This window comes from Scyliorhinus torazame, chromosome 4 (assembly GCF_047496885.1).
Source record: "Scyliorhinus torazame isolate Kashiwa2021f chromosome 4, sScyTor2.1, whole genome shotgun sequence".
Classification (NCBI taxonomy): Eukaryota; Metazoa; Chordata; class Chondrichthyes; order Carcharhiniformes; family Scyliorhinidae; genus Scyliorhinus; species Scyliorhinus torazame.
This window is the reverse complement of record NC_092710.1, coordinates 344613821-344632262: the sequence shown is the minus strand read 5'-3', so window position 1 is coordinate 344632262 and position 18442 is coordinate 344613821. Positions and strand designations below refer to the sequence as shown.

Sequence of the window (18442 nt, the reverse complement as noted above, 5' to 3'; positions counted from 1 at the left end):
ATAGTAATGAGCGATCCCCGGGAACAATCGAAACATTTTAAGGTAAACAAAGCCAAGCCAGACTCCTTGGCGCCAGCAGGAGCCAACACAAAAGAAGTTAACGGACACTTAAAGACCGCCCAACGATCAGGGAACAGCTCCAGTATTGGAGAAATCGAACCAAGCGATTGGAACGAAGTCCAATCACTTGAAACCAGGTACGGGGTCCGCCCCGAAAGGCGGGAAGTCCCTGGGGACAATAAAGTAAAGCCCCCAAGTTCAAATCGTCCTTCTTGACAGGGTCACTCAGCAACGCGGAGCTACCCTTGACAGTGACCTGTCCGGTGGCCTCCAAAGAAGTAAGTCTCAAGTCAACGCTCGCTACGAGATAGGTGCTCCTAGCTACCAGTCTATACCAGCTTTTGAATCCTGCAGTTTCAGAACCCAACCGAAAGGCTATTTGTTCCCCTGACCTGGTGGGCCAGTCTGAAGCTAAGTATAGGCCTGTTAGTTATAGAAATAGCCTAGAAAGTAGAGTTTATGCATGAGTAGCGATTTACTGTGTATAATAAATGTGTATTGATTTGAATCTTACTAATTGGTGTGTTGAGTTATTGATCATTACTTGAACTTGAGCCTCGTGGCAGTATCATAAAGATACCTGGCGACTCTAGAGCGAAGGTTATAAAACAGAGCCAATTGAACCACCCAAAAGTTAGCAACACTGTCTACACTATCTCTTCCCCTCATAATGCTGGACACCAAAATTTAGTCACCCCTCACCCTTCTTTGTTCCAACGAAAATATCCCCAATTTTTTCAATCTCTCCGCATAGCTACTAGCCCTGGCAACATTCTTGTAAACCTCTGCACTCACCCTAGAGCAATTACGTCCTTCTTGTAATGGGCAGCACGGTGGCATAGTAGTTAGCACTATGGCTTCACAGCGCCAGGTTCGATTCCCAGCTTGGGTCACTGTCTGCACATTCTCCCCATGTCTGCGTGGGTTTCCTCCGGGTGCTCCGGCTTCCTCCTACAAGTCCTGAAAGACATGCTATTAGGTAATTTGGACATTCTGAATTCTCGTTCCGTGTACCCGAACAGGCGCCGGAATGTGACTAGGGGCTTTTCACAGTAACTTCATTGCAGTGTTAATGTAAGCCTACTTATGAAGTAAAAATGATTAAAAATGAATTATTAATGTAGCGACCAGAACTGCACACAGAGGGCTGGATTCTCCTCCCCGCCTCACCACATTTCTGTTTCAGCATGCTGGCGGGATACTCCATTACACCGGCTGGTCAATGGGGTTTCCCATTGTGGGGCAGCCCCACCCCGCCGGGAAACCCCCGGACTGCCGGCAAAATGGAGCATCCCACTAGCGGAGAATCCACCCCTATATTCCAGTTATGGTCTCACCAGTGTTTTATACAATTCCAACATTATATCCTGACTTTTATATTTTATATCTCTGCCAATGAAGGAGAACATTCTATATGCTTTCTTAAAAACCGTGTCTGCTTGAACTGCTGCCTTGAGGGACCTGTGTACTTGTGCACCTAGATCTCTCACTTCATCGACCCCTCTTAATATATTCCCATTTAGTGTGTACTATCTAGAACTGTTTGACCTCTCCAAATGCATGACATCACATTTCTCTGTGTTAAATTCCATCTGCCACTTTTTCGCCGATTCCACCAACCCATCTATATAATTTTGGAGATTATAGCTATCCTCTGCACTTTGCACTACTCAGCCATTCTTTGTGTTGTCTGTAAATTTCCAAATCATGCCCCCCAAGTACACGTCCAAATCGTTAATATATAACGCAAATAGTAAGGGTCCCAACATTCAGCCTTGTGGAATAATTTTCCATTTGCAAGGGCAGCCATCGACCATTGTCCTTTATTTCTGGTAATAAGATAACATTTTATCCAGTTTGTCACATTGCCTTGTATACTTTCTGACCAATCTGCCATGTGGGATCTTGTGAGATGCCTTGCTAAAATCCATGTACACCACATCCACTGCACTACCTTCATCATCACACCTTGTCATTTCCTCAAAGAATTCAATCAAATTTGTGAGGCAAGACCTTCATTTAGCAAATCCCTGACCAGTCCATGACTTTCCATGTGACAGTTAATCCTGTCTGTCAGGATTGATTCTCATATTTTTCCCACCACCAACCTAAGACTAACTGGCCTATGATTGTTTGGCATTTTGTTCAATCCCTTTTTAAACAATGGAACCACGTTTGTATTTTTCCAGTCCTCCGGTACCTCCCCTGTATCCAGTGAGGATTGGAAAATCATCCTCACAGAATCTGCTTTCTCCTCCCTGACCTCCTTCAGTAGCCTTGGAAACAATCCACCTGGCCTCGGTGACTTATCAACTTTGAAGGATTTCAACCGTTTGAGTACCTCTTTTCTTTTTATGATTACCCTGTTCAATATCTCACAGCATTCCTTCTGGACTACTATATCTGCATCATCCATTTCCTTTGTAAACATAGAGAAAAAGTATTCATTTTAAGCCTTTCCCACAGCGTCTGCATCTACACACAAATTCCCTTCTGCATCTCGGATAGGTCCCACTTTTTCCTTAACAAACTTTGTACCATTAATATATTGGTAAAATATCTTCGGGTTTTCTTTAGCTTTACTTGCTAATCTTTTTTCATGGCCTCTCTTTGACTTCCTTATTTAATTTTTTACTTCACCTCTGCATTGCCTACACTCGTCTAGGCTATCTGCAATGCTTAGTTATTTGTTCATATCGTGCACTTTCTTTCTCTGTTTGATCTTCCCCTGTTCCCCTGTATTCCTCTAGACAATCAGGGGGCCTAGAAATTTGCAGTAGCATTCTTATTTTTGGAGGGGACTTGTCTAATACTCTGAACAAGCATGAATCAATTATTAAATGTTATTGCATGAGTAGAGAACGGACAAAAAGGTTACAGGAAACAACACCATAAGCCAAATAACCTGGAATAGATGATCAAAACAAACCTTAAATGATCAGATCACCTTCTTATTCAGCAGAATTCAATTTATTAAACAACAGTCATTTTCACAGATTGAAATTATTCCACAGGTGGTTGAGTCAATTCTCTGTCTCGTCACAGCTGTTACTATGCCCCTAATAATAGATTCATTTTCTCCAGATTTTTTACTCATTCATGAGATATGGGCAATATTTATTTTCCATTCATAACTCAAGAAAGTTGTCATGAACTGTTTTTGTCAACTGCTGCAGACGTTGTGGTGTAGGTACACCCACTGTTCTGTTAGGATGGAAATTCCAAGATTTTTACCCAATAACAATGGAGGAGTGGCAATATATTTCCAAATTTGGATGGATTATGACTCGGAGGGGAACCTGAAGGTGGTGATGGTCCCACATGTCCATAAGTTGTATTATTCTAGCCAGTAGAGATCTCAGGCCCGGAAGGAGCTGTTGAAGGAGCTTTGGTGAGTTGCTGCGGTGCAATTGGAGATGTTTTTTTTGGTAGCTCGGATGCGTATTTGTGGAGGAAGTGAATTTTCACATGGTGATGACATACCAATAAAGAGGGCAGATTTGTCCTGAATGGTTTTGACCTCCTTGACTGTTATTGCAGCTACATTCATTTAATCGAGTGGGGAGGGTGACTTCACGCTAAATGACTAAATGAGTTGTCAACCTGGTAAAGCTACAACACAGAACTATTTGCATGCCAAACAGACATAACCAGCAAAATAGATTCGAGTGGTTCCAACATTAATGGATCAGATCCAGCTCTGCGAGGACTACCACATCTATTTGTGAATGGTGGTGGACAATTAAACAACTCACTGCAGCAATGGACTCCACAGATATCCCCTCCCTGATTGATGGAGGAACCCAGCACATCATTGTGAAAGAGAAGGTTGAAGCATTTGCAAATGTGGGTGGCACGGTAGCACAGTGGTTAGCACTGTTGCTCCACAGCTCCAGGGTCCCAGATTCAATTCCCGGCTTGGGTCACTGTCAGTGTGGAGTCTGCAAGAGTCTTGCAAAGAGCACTCCGTGTCTCCCCGTGTCTGAGTGGGTTTCCTCCGGGTGCTCCGGTTTCCTCCCACAGTCCAAAGATGTGCAAGTGAGGTGGATTGGCCATGCGAAATTTCACTAAGTATCAAAACGTTAGGTGGGGTGACTGGGTTACAGGGATAGGGTGACGGTGTGGGCTTGGGTAGGGTGCAGACTCAATGGACCAAATGGCCTCCTTTTCCACTGTAAATTCTATGATTATACAAATAATCTTCAGCCAGAAGGGCCGAGTAGATGATCCATCTCAATCCCCTCCAGAGGTCTATAGCATCACAGATGTCAATCTTCAACCAATTCAATTCACGCCATGTGATCGTAAGAAATGGCTGAAGGCACTGGGTACTGCAAAGGCGATGGGCCCTGACAATATTCCATCAATAGTCCTGAAGACTTGTGCTACAGAACTTGTCACACATCTAGCCAAGTAGAATTACAACACTGGCACCTACCCAGTAATGTGGAAAATTGTACAAGCATGCCTGTCCTAAAAAAGCAGGACAAATCCAACCCAGGCAATTACCACCCCATCAACCTACACTCTATGATTGCTAAAGTAATCGAATGGGTGTTATCAAGGTTGCTATCAAGCAGCACTTGCTCACCACTAACCTGCTTACTGGCACTCAGTTCGGTTTCTGCCAGTCTCATTACAGCCTTGGCAGAAACATGGACCAAAGAGTTGAACCCCAAAGCTGAGGTGAAAGTGGCTGCCCTCAACAACACGGCAACATTTGACTGCCGTTATCAAGGAGCTCCAGCAAAACTGGAGTCAATGGCAATTAAGGGGAAAATCCTTCCCAGGTTGGTAGTCTCTGGGATGGTGGAGTGTGTTGGAGCCAGCTGTGACGGAATGTTCTCCTCTGACTCAAGCTTCAGGGTGTCCTGAGTCTCAGGACAGTGTCCTGAGGCAGTGTCTCTAAGGCTAGTGTTCGGGCTGCTTTCCCCATCAGTGCTTGGCTGTCTGGGGGGCACCGGCTCTGGCACTGGCTGGGGGCGGGGTCTAGGATGGACCTGTCCCATCTTCGGCAGTGCTGTAAGACACAAGGCAACATTTATAGTTAGACAGCGGGCCGGGGGGAGGGGGCGGGGGGGGGGGGGGCATGCGGTTGGGAGGAGTGCGGGGGAGTGAGGGGTGGGAGGTGAGGGGGGATGGGTTGAGTGGGGTGGGGGGTGTGGGGCGGCGGGGTGGCGTGAGGAGGGTATGGGGTGAGGGGGTGGAGGGTGAGGCAAGTGGGGGTGTGTGGGGGGGGCACACATGTGTCATGAGGATCCGCAACTAAGCAGCGTTTCACTTGCTCGCCAGCCGCCGAACTACGCCTCGGCGACCTCCCTTTCCATCATTCTGCCAACCATGTCCAGTGCCCCCTGCTTGGGCATGGTGAGGGCCCGCAGTTCTGGTGGTTCCCCCTCCTGTCTTCTCCCACTCTCGGCGATTGTGCACGGCCTTTTCTTGCGGGGGGAACAAAAACAGAAAAAACGTTAGACGGTCCGACGCATGCAGCCCGGGGGTTGGGTAGATGGTGGCCTCAGTAGCCAGGGCACTCAGCCATGGCGGATGGCATGTGGGGCAGGGTGGGAGTTCGGCGGTACCCCAGTGGGGGGGAGGGGGGGGGGGAGGGGGAATGGGTTACAGGTATGTGGGGGAGGGGGGAGCGGGGTTAGTGCCAGGGGCACAGCGCTGCCTACTCACCCTGGCCTCCCTGAGGATGTCGTGCAATTTCTTCCTGAATTGGATACCAGTCCGGACGACATTGCCCGCGGCGCTGACTGCTTCTGCCAGCTGCGCCCAGGCATGAAGAACGGTGGCCTTCCTCCCGGACCAGGGTACAGGATCATCTGCCTCTCCTCCACAGCGCCCATGAGAGTGTCCAGCTCAGTATCCCTGGACCGTAGTGCTACTCCCCTTCCAGCCATCTTGTTGACTGGGACGATGTGTGTGGGTAAATTACCGTTTAAGTGCGGCTGTGGCGTGTGAGCCTCATGTGCGCCAATCACGGACCCGGCAAATCCGGCACCGTTTTGCATTGAATTGGTTGTGTTCCACGTGCCGATATTGCTAGCCCATTTAAAGTAGCTGAATCGGTGCAGCTGTTGCGCTGATTTTTCTGTCATAAAACACCACTGTTCCCACGCCGGGGTCTGTACTTAGTCTCAGAAACGGAGACTCCAGCCCTATGTTCCTGGCCTTAATCGCTACTTGCTCATTTTAACCCATGCCTTTTGACATCTTTGTCATACTAAAAATTTTGAAAGTAACTTTGTATTCTGCACACTGAGCCTCAGCAGCACTATAGGTTACTGAATTGCAAACTTTCTAGACCCTCCAATCACATATTCTCAGCCCTTGATAGCCTTAGCATTATTGTGAGACCAGTGATCCATTATTATGGATGTGATTGCACTGGAAAGGATGCAGAGGAGATTCACCAGGATATTGCCTAGGTTGGAGCTTTCAGCTATGAAGAGAGGCTGGTTAGGCTGGAGTTGTTTTCCTTAGAGCAGAGGAGGCTGATGGGAGACCTGATCGAGGTGTACTAAATTATGTGGGGCATAGATCGAGTAGATGGGAAGAAACTTTTCCCCTTTGTAGAGAGGTCAATAACAAGTGGACAATTTAAACTTGTTATGGACAAAGAAATGGACAAGTTGTAAAAAAAAAGTCTTTGGATTGGGGGAGAGCAGATTTTAGTAAAATATGGCAGGAACTGGTCACGGTAGAGTGGAAAGAGTTAGTTGTGGAGAAATCTACAGGGGAGTAGAGGGGAAGGGGGAATGGCGCTCAAAAAGGAAATGAGGAAGGTACAGGTTCCCCAACATGTTCCCTCTAGGGTGAAAGGAAGAAGTAACAAACCCAGAGAACCATAGATGACCACAGGTATTCAGGATATGATGAGAAGGAAAAAAGAGTCTTTTAGCAAGTACAAGTGGAGTAAATCAATGGACGCATTGGTGGAGTACAGACAGTGCAGGATGGCGCTTAAGAAAGCAAATTAGGAGAGCCAAGGGGGGATATGAGAAAGCTCAGGCTGGTAAAAGTAGGAAAAAATCCCAAAATATTCTATCAATAGGCAGAGGATAAATAGGGAAAGAATAGGGCCCATTAGGGACCAAGGGGGAATTCTGTGGGTGGAGCCAAAGGACATTGGTTGGGTGTTGAACAAATACTTCACATTTGTCTTCACCCAAGAGAATGAGGAGACAGACCTAGAACTCAGGGAGAGAGAGAGAGAGTGTGAAGTTCTTGAGAAAATTGTCACAGGGAGTGACAAGGTATTGGAGGTTTAAAAGTGGACAAGTGTCCAGGTCTAGATGAATTGTGTACCAAGATGCTGTGAGAGGCGCGGGAGGAGATTACAGGGGCTCTGATCCAATATTTTTATTCCTCCCTGGCCACAGGGGAGGTGCCAGAGGACTGGAGAACATCTAATGTAGTCCCACTATTTAAGAAAGGTTGTAGAGATAATCCAGGGAATGACACACCAGTGAGTCTCACTTCCGTGGTAATAATAACAATAATTTTTGTCACAAGTAGGCTTATATTAACACTGCAATGAAGGCATCGTGAAAAGCTCCAAGTCGCCACATTCCAGCCCCTGTTCAGGTACACAGAAGGAGAATTCAGTATGTCTAAATTACCGAACAGCACGTCTTTCGAGACTTGTGAAAGGAAACCGGAGCACCCGGAGGAAACCCATGCAGACACAGGGTGAACGTGCAGACTGTGCACAGACAGTCTCCCAAGCAGAAGCGAACCTGGGACCCTGGCGCTGTGAAGGAACAGTGCTAATCACTGTGCTACTGTGCCACCCAGTGGTACCGTGGTACGGAATCTATCAAAAAAAATTCGGACGGGTAGAATCTATCTCCACTTGGAGAGGCAAGATTTGATCTGGAATAGTCAGCATGGCTTTGTCAGAGGGAGGTCATGCCTAACAAATTTGATTGAATTGTTCGAGTATGTGACCAGACGTGTAGATGAGGGCAGTGCAGTTGATGTAGTGTACATGGATTTCAGCAATACTTTGACAAGGTCCCACATAGGAGGCTTATGAAGAAGGCAAAAGTACATGGGATACAGGGTAACCTTATAAGGTGGATTCAAAATTGGCTTAGCTATAGGAGACAGAGGGTGATGACAGACTGCAGCCAGTGTCCAGTGGCGTACCTCAGGGATCTGTGCTGGATCCCCTATTGTTTGTCATTTATAAAAATGACATAAATGACTATGTGCGGGGTAGGATCAGTAAGTTTGCAGATGACACAAAGATTGGTCGGGTGGTTAACAGTGAGGTTGAGTGTCTTGGGTGACAGGAAGATATAGACGGGATGGTGAAATGGACAGAAAAAGGACAGATGGAATTGTAGCCGGTTAAAATGGCTAACTCCCGATTAGAATGGCCAAACCCCGATTTAAAATGGCAAACGGAAGAGGCTGATGGGAAAATCAGCCAACAGGACTCAAACAGGCAGCTGCAGGCAATACTGTGTACTCGCCTCTGGGGAGGCCAGACAGAATCGATACCCGCAGCCATCAACACAACAACACACCAGCCATCTGAATACTAATTAGCAATCCCCGGGAACAATATGCTACAAATTAGACACACAAAGCCAACCCAGACTTTTCGGCGCCAGCAGGAGCCTACACAAAAGAGAGGTGATCGACCACCCCAAGACCGCCCATCGATCAGGGAATCGCTCCAGCATTGGAGAATATCGAACCAAGTGATTGGGACGAAGTCCAATCACTTGGAACCAGGTACAGGGTCCGCCCGAAAGGCGGGAAGCCCCTGGGGACTATAAGAATAGGGGCCAAATTCAAATCGCTCTCTCTTCTCCTCTCCGCACCCTTCGAGACCCTTCTGCTGACCCTCTACAACAGTCGCATGAAACGGAAGTCTTACTCCAACGCTCGCTACGAGATAGACATTCCTGACTATCGACCTGTACCAGCTTTGAATCCCGCAGGCTCAGAACCCATACGAAAGGCCATTCGTTTCCCTGACCTGGTGGGCCATTTCCAAAGTTAAGTATTGGCCTGATAGTTGTAGGAAGTAGCTTAGAAGTAGAATTAATGTATAAGTATTGATTGCTGTATATAATAAATGTGTGTTGATTTAACTCTTACTAAGCGGTGTGTTGGATTATTGATCATTACTCGGACTTGAACCACGTGGCAGTATCAGAAAGATACCTGGCGACTCAAGAGCAAAGGTGACAGAACAAGAGCAATTAAACTAAGGCTAAAACGAGCAACAGAATTTAACCCTGAAAAGTGCGAGGTGATAGACTTTGGAAAGAGTAATGTGACAAGGAAGTATTCACTGAATGGCCTGACACTGGGAAGAGGTGGGGAACACGGCAACTCCTTGGATCTCTAAGTGACGTGACATTGTGGGTCCCCCACACCCATGGGCAATGTCACCCCCCACACACCTGGGTACTATCCTACCCCCCCAAATGATGACACCCTACAATAGGATCCCTGGGTGCCCCCCTCTTCAGGCCCTCTCCGACGCACCTTTACAGGCCCTCCCTTCCAGGACCCCCAAACTCCCAGAGGCCCCTGCATACCTGCTATGCACCACCGCACCTTTCAAACCCCCCTCCACCCTCCTTTCATGGGCATCAACCCCCTCAGGCCCTGACCCTTGGCAGTTCCATCCTGACACATGGACACTCTTGCACTTCCACCCTGGCAGTGCTCCTGCCAGCTTAGCAGTGTCACCCGGGCACCTTGGCAGTGCCAGGGTGTCAGTACCAAGGTGCCAACTGTGCAGCGCCAATGTGCCCGGGTGCCAGGAGGAGGGCAGGAGAGCCACCCTGCACTGTCCCTGGCTACACAGGGGCCTCCGGTGTCATCCCATCTGGTCCACATTTGTATGGGCCAGTACTGAACAGCGCCCAGTTGCAGCCTCGCTAGAGAGGCTGGTAGGTTTAAACCGTACTTAGACGAGCGCTGTTTGGTCACGCCCCTTTTGGGCGGGATTCCGATGCCTCGCAGTACGTGGGTATACCCCGCGAGGCGTAAAGGCTGCAAGAAGCACGCAAGAGGCCTCTCCCAAGTTCTACCGGCAGCACCGCGCCATCGTTCGAGCACAACGCAGCCAGTAGATCGCGCCCTTAGTGATTGACTAAACAGGCTCTTTCATTAAATATGTCCCTCAGTCACTGGACATTGCGGACAACTAATTGGAGGTATCCTTGCTGGCTTTCTGGGGAGTTATGCATGTGATGTGGGCATTGCTGGCTGAGCCAGCGTTTATTGCCATCTTTAATTACACTTGGACTGAGCAAACTTTTAGGCCATTTCATAGGGCAATGAAGAGTCATTGGTCTGGAGTCACATATAAGCCAGACCAGGTAAAGGTGGCAGATTTCTTCCCTCAGGTAAGCGTTAAGTGTATCCAATCACTTAAGCACGTGATTTCACTGCACTTACCTCTCTTGGTGAGGGATACCACCGGTGTCCCCACTGACTATACCTGCGGGAAGTGCACCCAACGTCAGCTCCTCAAAGACCGTGTTAGGGAACTGGAGCTGAAGCTGGATGAACTTCGGATCATCCGGGAGGCAGAGGGGGTGATTGAGAAGAGTTACAGGGAGGTAACCACACCCAAGGTACAGGACAAGAATAGCTGGGTTACAGTCAGGGGGAAAAAAACAAACAGGCAGACAGTGCAGGGATCCCTCGTGGCCGTTCCCCTTCAAAACAAGTATACCGTTTTGGATGCTGTTGGGGGGGGATGACCTACCGGGGGAAGGCCCTAGCGGTCAGGTCTCTGGCACGGAGTCTGGCTCTGGGGCTCAGAAGGGAAGGGGGGAGAATAGAAAAGCAATAGTTGTAGGAGATTCAATGGTTAGGGGAATAGATAGGAGATTCTGTGGTCGCGAGCGAGACTCCCGGAAGGTATGTTGCCTCCCGGGTGCCAGGGCCAGGGATGTCTCGGATCGTGTCTTCAGGATCCTTAAGGGGGAGGGGGAGCAGCCAGAGGTCGTGGTGCACATTGGTACCAACGACATAGGTAGGAAAAGGGGTGTGGAGGTAATAAACAAGTTTAGGGAGTTAGGCTGGAAGTTGAAAGCCAGGACAGACAGAGTTGTCATCTCTGGTTTGTTGCCGGTGCCACGTGATAGCGAGGCTAGGAATAGGGAGAGAGTGCAGTTGAACACGTGGCTGCAGGAATGCTGTAGGAGGGAGGGCTTCAGGTATTTGGATAATTGGAGCGCATTCTGGGGAAGGTGGGACCTGTACAAGCAGGACGGGTTGCATCTGAACCGGAGGGGCACCAATATCCTGGGAGGGAGGTTTGCTAGTACTCTTCGGGAGGGTTTAAACTAATTTGGCAGGGGAATGGGAACCGGATTTGTAGTCCAGCAACTAAGGTAGCTGATATTCAGGACGCCAAAACATGTAATGAGGCAGTGGGGAAGGGAACACTGACAAAGAAGAGTATTTGCAGGCACGGAGATGGGTTGAAGTGTGTATACTTCAACGCAAGAAGCATCAGGAATAAGGTGGGTGAACTTAAGGCATGGATCGGTACTTGGGACTACGATGTGGTGGCCATCACGGAAACTTGGATAGAAGAGGGGCAGAAATGGTTGTTGGAGGTCCCTGGTTATAGATGTTTCAATAAGATTAGGGAGGGTGGTAAAAGAGGTGGGGGGGGGGGGGGTGGCATTATTAATTAGAGATAGTATAACAGCTGCAGAAAGGCAGTTCGAGGAGTATCACCCTATTGGGGTAGTATGGGTTGAAGTCAGAAATAGGAAAGGAGCAGTCACCTTGTTAGGAGTTTTCTATAGGCCCCCCAATAGTAACAGAGATGTGGAGGAACAGATTGGGAAACAGATTTTGGAAAGGTGCAGAAGTCATAGGGTAGTAGTCATGGGCGACTTTAACTTCCCAAATATTGAGTGGAAACTCTTTAGATCAAATAGTTTGGATGGGGTGGTGTTTGTGCAGTGTGTCCAGGAAGCTTTTCTAACATAGTAAGTAGATTGTCCGACCAGAGGAGGGGCAATATTGGATTTAGTACTGGGTAATGAACCAGGGCAAGTGATAGATTTGTTAGTGGGGGAGCATTTTGGAGATAGTGACCACAATTCTGTGACTTTCACTTTAGTAATGGAGAGGGATAGGTACGTGCAACAGGGCAAGGTTTACAATTGGGGGAAGGGTAAATACGATGTTGTCAGACAAGAATTGAAGTGCATAAGTTGGGAACAGAGGCTGGCAGGGAAGGACACAAGTGAAATGTGGAACTTGTTCAAGGAACAGGTGCTACGTGTCCTTGATATGTATGTCCCTGTCAGGCAGGGAAGAGATGGTCGAGTGAGGGAACCATGGTTGACAAGAGAGGTTGAATGTCTTGTTAAGAGGAAAAAGGTGACTTATGTAAGGCTGAGGAAACAAGGTTCAGACAGGGCATTGGAGGGATACAAGATAGCCAGGAGGGAACTGAAGAAAGGGATTAGGAGAGCTAAGAGAGGGCATGAACAATCTTTGGCGGGTAGGATCAAGGAAAACCCCAAGGCCTTTTACACATATGTGAGAAATATGAGAATGACTAGAGCGAGGTAGGTCCGATCAAGGACAGTAGCGGGAGATTGTGTATTGAGTCTGAAGAGATAGGAGAGGTCTTGAATGAGTATTTTTCTTCTGTATTTACAAATGAGAGGGGCCATATTGTTGGAGAGGACAGTGTGAAACAGATTTGTAAACTCGAGGAAATACTTGTCAGGAAGGAAGATGTGTTGGGCATTTTGAAAAACTTGAGGATAGACAAGTCCCCCGGGCCTGACGGGATAGAACATAGAACATAGAACATAGAACAATACAGCGCAGTACAGGCCCTTCGGCCCACGATGTTGCACCGAAACAAAAGCCATCTAACCTACACTATGCCATTATCATCCATATGTTTATCCAATAAACTTTTAAATGCCCTCAATGTTGGCGAGTTCACTACTGTAGCAGGTAGGGCATTCCACGGCCTCACTACTCTTTGCGTAAAGAACCTACCTCTGACCTCTGTCCTATATCTATTACCCCTCAGTTTAAAGTTATGTCCCCTCGTGCCAGCCATATCCATCCGCGGGAGAAGGCTCTCACTGTCCACCCTATCCAACCCCCTGATCATTTTGTATGCCTCTATTAAGTCTCCTCTTAACCTTCTTCTCTCCAACGAAAACAACCTCAAGTCCGTCAGCCTTTCCTCATAAGATTTTCCCTCCATACCAGGCAACATCCTGGTAAATCTCCTCTGCACCCGCTCCAAAGCCTCCACGTCCTTCCTATAATGCGGTGACCAGAACTGTACGCAATACTCCAAATGCGGCCGGACCAGAGTTCTGTACAGCTGCAACATGACCTCCCGACTCCGGAACTCAATCCCTCTACCAATAAAGGCCAACACTCCATAGGCCTTCTTCACAACCCTATCAACCTGGGTGGCAACTTTCAGGGATCTATGTACATGGACACCTAGATCCCTCTGCTCAGCCACACTTTCAAGAACTTTACCATTAGCCAAATATTCCGCATTCCTGTTATTCCTTCCAAAGTGAATCACCTCACACTTCTCTACATTAAACTCCATTTGCCACCTCTCAGCCCAGCTCTGCAGCTTATCTATATCCCTCTGTAACCTGCTACATCCTTCCACACTATCGACAACACCACCGACTTTAGTATCATCTGCAAATTTACTCACCCACCCTTCTGTGCCTTCCTCTAGGTCATTGATAAAAATGACAAACAGCAACGGCCCCAGAACAGATCCTTGTGGTACTCCACTTGTGACTGTACTCCATTCTGAACATTTCCCATTAACCACCACCCTCTGTCTTCTTTCAGCTAGCCAATTTCTGATCCACATCTCTAAATCACCCTCAATCCCCAGCCTCCAAGATATATCCAAGGATTCTATGGGAAGCAAGAGATGAAATTGCAGAGCCGTTGGCAATGATCTTTTCGTCCTCACTGTCAACAGGGGTGGTACCAGGGGATTGGAGAGTGGCGAATGTCGTGCCCCTGTTCAAAAAAGGAACTAGGGATAACCCTGGGAATTACAGGCCAGTTAGTCTTACTTCGGTGGTAGGCAAAGTAATGGAAAGGGTACTGAAGGATAGGATTTCTGAGCATCTGGAAAGACACTGCTTGATTAGGGATAGTCAGCACGGATTTGTGAGGGGTAGGTCTTGCCTTACAAATCTTATTGAATTCTTTGAGGAGGTGACCAAGCATGTGGATGAAGGTAAAGCAGTGGATGTAGTGTACATGGATTTTAGTAAGGCATTTGATAAGGTTCCCCATGGTAGGCTTATGCAGAAAGTAAGGAGGCATGGGATAGTGGGAAATTTGGCCAGTTGGATAACAAACTGGCTAACCGATAGAATTCAGAGAGTGGTGGTGGATGGCAAATATTCAGCCTGGATCCCAGTTACCAGTGGCGTACCGCAGGGATCAGTTCTGGGTCCTCTGCTGTTTGTGATTTTCATTAATGACTTGGATAGGGAGTTGAAGGGTGGGTCAGTAAATTTGCAGACGATACGAAGATTGGTGGAGTTGTGGATAGTAAGGAGGGCTGTTGTCGGCTGCAAAGAGACATAGATAGGATGCAGAGCTGGGCTGAGAAGTGGCAGATGGAGTTTAACCCTGAAAAGTGTGAGGTTGTCCATTTTGGAAGGACAAATATGAATGCGGAATATAGGGTTAACGGTAGAGTTCTTGGCAATGTGGAGGAGCAGAGAGATCTTGGGATCTATGTTCATACATCTTTGAAAGTTGCCACTCAAGTGGATAGAGCTGTGAAGAAGGCCTATGGTGTGCTCGCGTTCATTAACAGAGGGATTGAATTTAGGAGCCGTGAGGTGATGATGCAGCTGTACAAAACTTTGGTAAGGCCACATTTGGAGTACTGTGTACAGTTCTGGTCGCCTCATTTTAGGAAGGATGTGGAAGCTCTGGAAAAGGTGCAAAGAAGATTTACCAGGATGTTGCCTGGAATGGAGAGTAGGTCTTACGAGGAAAGGTTGAGGGTGCTAGGCCTTTTCTCATTAGAGCGGAGAAGGATGAGGGGCGACTTGATAGAGGTTTATAAGATGATCAGGGGAATAGATAGAGTAGACAGTCAGAGACTTTTTCCCCGGGTGGAACAAACCATTACAAGGGGACATAAATTTAAGGTGAAAGGTGGAAGATATAAGAGGGATATCAGAGGTAGGTTCTTTACCCAGAGAGTAGTGGGGTCATGGAATGCACTGCCTGTGGAAGTAGTTGAGTCGGAAACATTAGGGACCTTCAAGCAGCTATTGAATAGGTACATGGATGACGGTAAAATAATATACTGTAGATTTATTTGTTCTTCAGGGCAGCACGGTAGCATTGTGGATAGCGCAATTGCTTCACAGCTCCATGGTCCCAGGTTCGATTCCGGCTTGGGTCATTGTCTGTGCGGAGTCTGCACGTCCTCCCCGTGTCTGCGTGGGTTTCCTCCGGGTGCTCCGGTTTCCTCCCACAGTCCAAAGATGTGCGGGTTAGGTGAATTGGCCAATGATAAATTGCCCTTAATGTCCAAATTGCCCTTGGTGTTGGGTGGAAGTGTTGAGTTTGGGTATGATGATCTTTCCAAGAGCCGGTGCAGACTCAAGGGGCCGAATGGCCTCCTTCTGCACTGTAAATTCAATGATAATCTATGATTAATCTAGGACAAAGGTTCGGCACAACATCGTGGGCCGAAGGGCCTGTTCTGTGCTGTATTTTCTATGTTCTATGTTCTTTGAAATAAAATGAAAATGAAAAAGAGGGGCTGGTTTAGCACAGGGCTAAATAGCTGGCTTTTAAAGCAGAACATGGCAGGCCAGCAGCACGGTTCAATTCCCGTACCAGCCTCCTCGAACAGGCGGTGGAATGTGGCGACGAGGGGCATTTCACAGTAACTTCATTTGAAGCCTACTTGTGACAATAAGCGATTTTCATTTCATCTGTGAGTTGCCCCTTTAGCCCACCCCAAGGTCCACCATGCCAGGGCCACGCTGGTAGAAAAGTGATCCGCGCCCACGTGACTCTTGACCGCAAGGACCGGGGAATCCCTGAAGGCCGGATTATAGGGTGCTGGGCCCGTTAAATAGATATAAATGGGTCATTTGCATTTATTTGCATGCTCCCGCAGGCATGCGGCATGGACATCATTCCTGCTGCCAGTGGGTGGGTCAGAGCATCGAATCAGGTCGGCACCCGGCGTCGATCCTGATTTTACCCCGAGGCCCGACTCTCCGTCCCATTGGGGAATGCTATCTGGACGTCCCAGGACAGAGAAACCCACCCCTGATGTCTGGGATTCCACCTCCGCTGTCCTGCAGAAAGACTGTGACTTTTGGCCAGGCCACTGTGGGCAGAAGGGAGGGCTTCCTGCTACCATCCCGAGAAAGCAGCACAGCCTGCCTTTCCTAAATTGTTCTGCGGGATCTGGTTGAAGCTTAGAGCTGCACATTAACATCTCTGTGTCATCTGGTCTTGAAGAATCCAGAATGACAGCCAAACTGATGATCCTTTCATCAGGTAGTGACTGAACATCTGGGCATCCTTAACCAATGGTGACCAGATCTTTGTCACCAAGAGATAACAGCAAAGATTGCGAATTTCTGCCTGTCCCAAGATTCACTGTGACCCGCATGAATGCATATGTAATCAGCTGAAAAGGGCATGATGGTGATTGTGCGTGTTCACTCACCTCTGACCCCCAGAGAAATCACTCCCACTTCTTCACTAACCACTGAACTTGGACTTCAGAGCAGTAGATTTTGCCCAATGCCACTGACCTTTCATCAGGTGATAAAGCAATGCTAACAATAGATGTATCAAGTTTTATCATTAAAATTAGCATTCTGTTTCATTAGCCTTTGAAATTGATTGTTTATATTTAATTGGCTAGATCAAGTTATTAGCCTATTTTTTTTTTTGTTCGTTCATGGGACGTGGGCATTGCTGGCTGTGCCAGCATTTATTGCCCATCCCTAATTGCCCTTGAGGGGGGCATTTAAGAGTCAGCCACATGTAGGTTAGACCAGGTAAGGATGACAGATTTCCTTCCCTGAAGGACATCAGTGAACCAAATGGGTTTTTACGACAATCGGCAATGGTTTCATGGTTATCGTTAGACTTTTAATTGCCGATTTTTATTGAAATGAAATTTCACCATCCTCCATGGTGGGATTTGAACACGGATTCCCAGAGCATTACCCTGGTTTTCTGGTCTAGCCACTGCCTCTCCATAAACCTATGTTTAACTCTTTGGCATTATTGCATGTCTTAACAGAGAAATGTGCAGGATGAATTGGTGCTAGTCCAACCCAAATTTAAGGCTAACCTGCTGGAGTCAGTGGATGTTTTCCAGAAGGAAGTGCTCAAATATGGACGTCAATATGAAAAGGTAAATGTTTTATTTAAATATTTCTGACAGTATTAAATCTGCTGAATGTTGTTCGTAAGATCCAGTACGGGTCGATCACGTTTTATTTAAAGTAAACAACATTTGATATTCAAGGCACTTGCTCAGTGAATAAAGCCATTACAGCTGAGATGCCTGTATGACAGCTCACTGAATTATGCCCACTAAATCAACACTGCTGTATTTGAGTGCCACTGATTGCAACTTAGCAGTTAACCATTGGTGTGCATCACTGACCAAGTAGGCAACAACATACATCCTCTTCGACAGTGAGCTTGGGTACATTGGCTGAGGCGAGCACTCCGAGCCATCAAATTTGCACTGAGAAGCGTTTTTACAGGTGACCCCTCCCTCCATTGACAGGGTTGTGTGCAAGATCCTGAGTGAAGTTTGCGACAATGTTTGCATTTGGGGGGACATCCGATGGCGACTATGAGGGAGTAGGTGGCTCCCGCTCTGGCTAGACATTCGGACCTTTCCCCCCGACTTTCTTTGCCCTTTTAAGTGCTGGATTTGAATAAACAGTGAACAAGTGTTCGGTATATATATTGGTTTATGGAACAGAGAGCCTGAAGAGATCGAAAGGGAAGAAACAAAAAGTCAGGCTCGAGCAGGGTGTTGGCTGCAGCAGCGGACAAGATGGCCGGTGTCCGGACCCCTGGGACTTCGGCCCAACTATCAACGGAGGAACTGATGCAGGTCATCCGGGAAGGCTTCGCCAGACAGAAACAGGAATGTCTGGACCCGATTAAGGAAACGGTGGAGAGGATGGAGCGGAGGCTAGATGCCCAGGACCGGACGATCCAGAAACCGGAGAAGGCGCTAGCTGAACAGGAGGAACACCAGACGGCTATGGGGATGCTGAGGGACCGGCAAAAAAAGGCTGCTGGAACAGGTAGAGGATTTGGGGAACAGGTCTCGTAGGCAGAACCTAAG

General features: G+C 47.7%; 1 protein-coding gene across 1 annotated transcript in view; it reads left to right on the top strand.

Moving 5' to 3' along the window:
* Window positions 1-18442, top strand: part of LOC140411190 (dynein axonemal heavy chain 8-like) — a 2783184-nt gene that overhangs the window by 823553 nt on the left and 1941189 nt on the right. The window contains exon 31 of the mRNA XM_072500280.1: window positions 17375-17488. Within this exon, the coding sequence (XP_072356381.1) occupies window positions 17375-17488 (114 nt within the window). The remainder of the gene's footprint in view (window positions 1-17374; window positions 17489-18442) is intronic.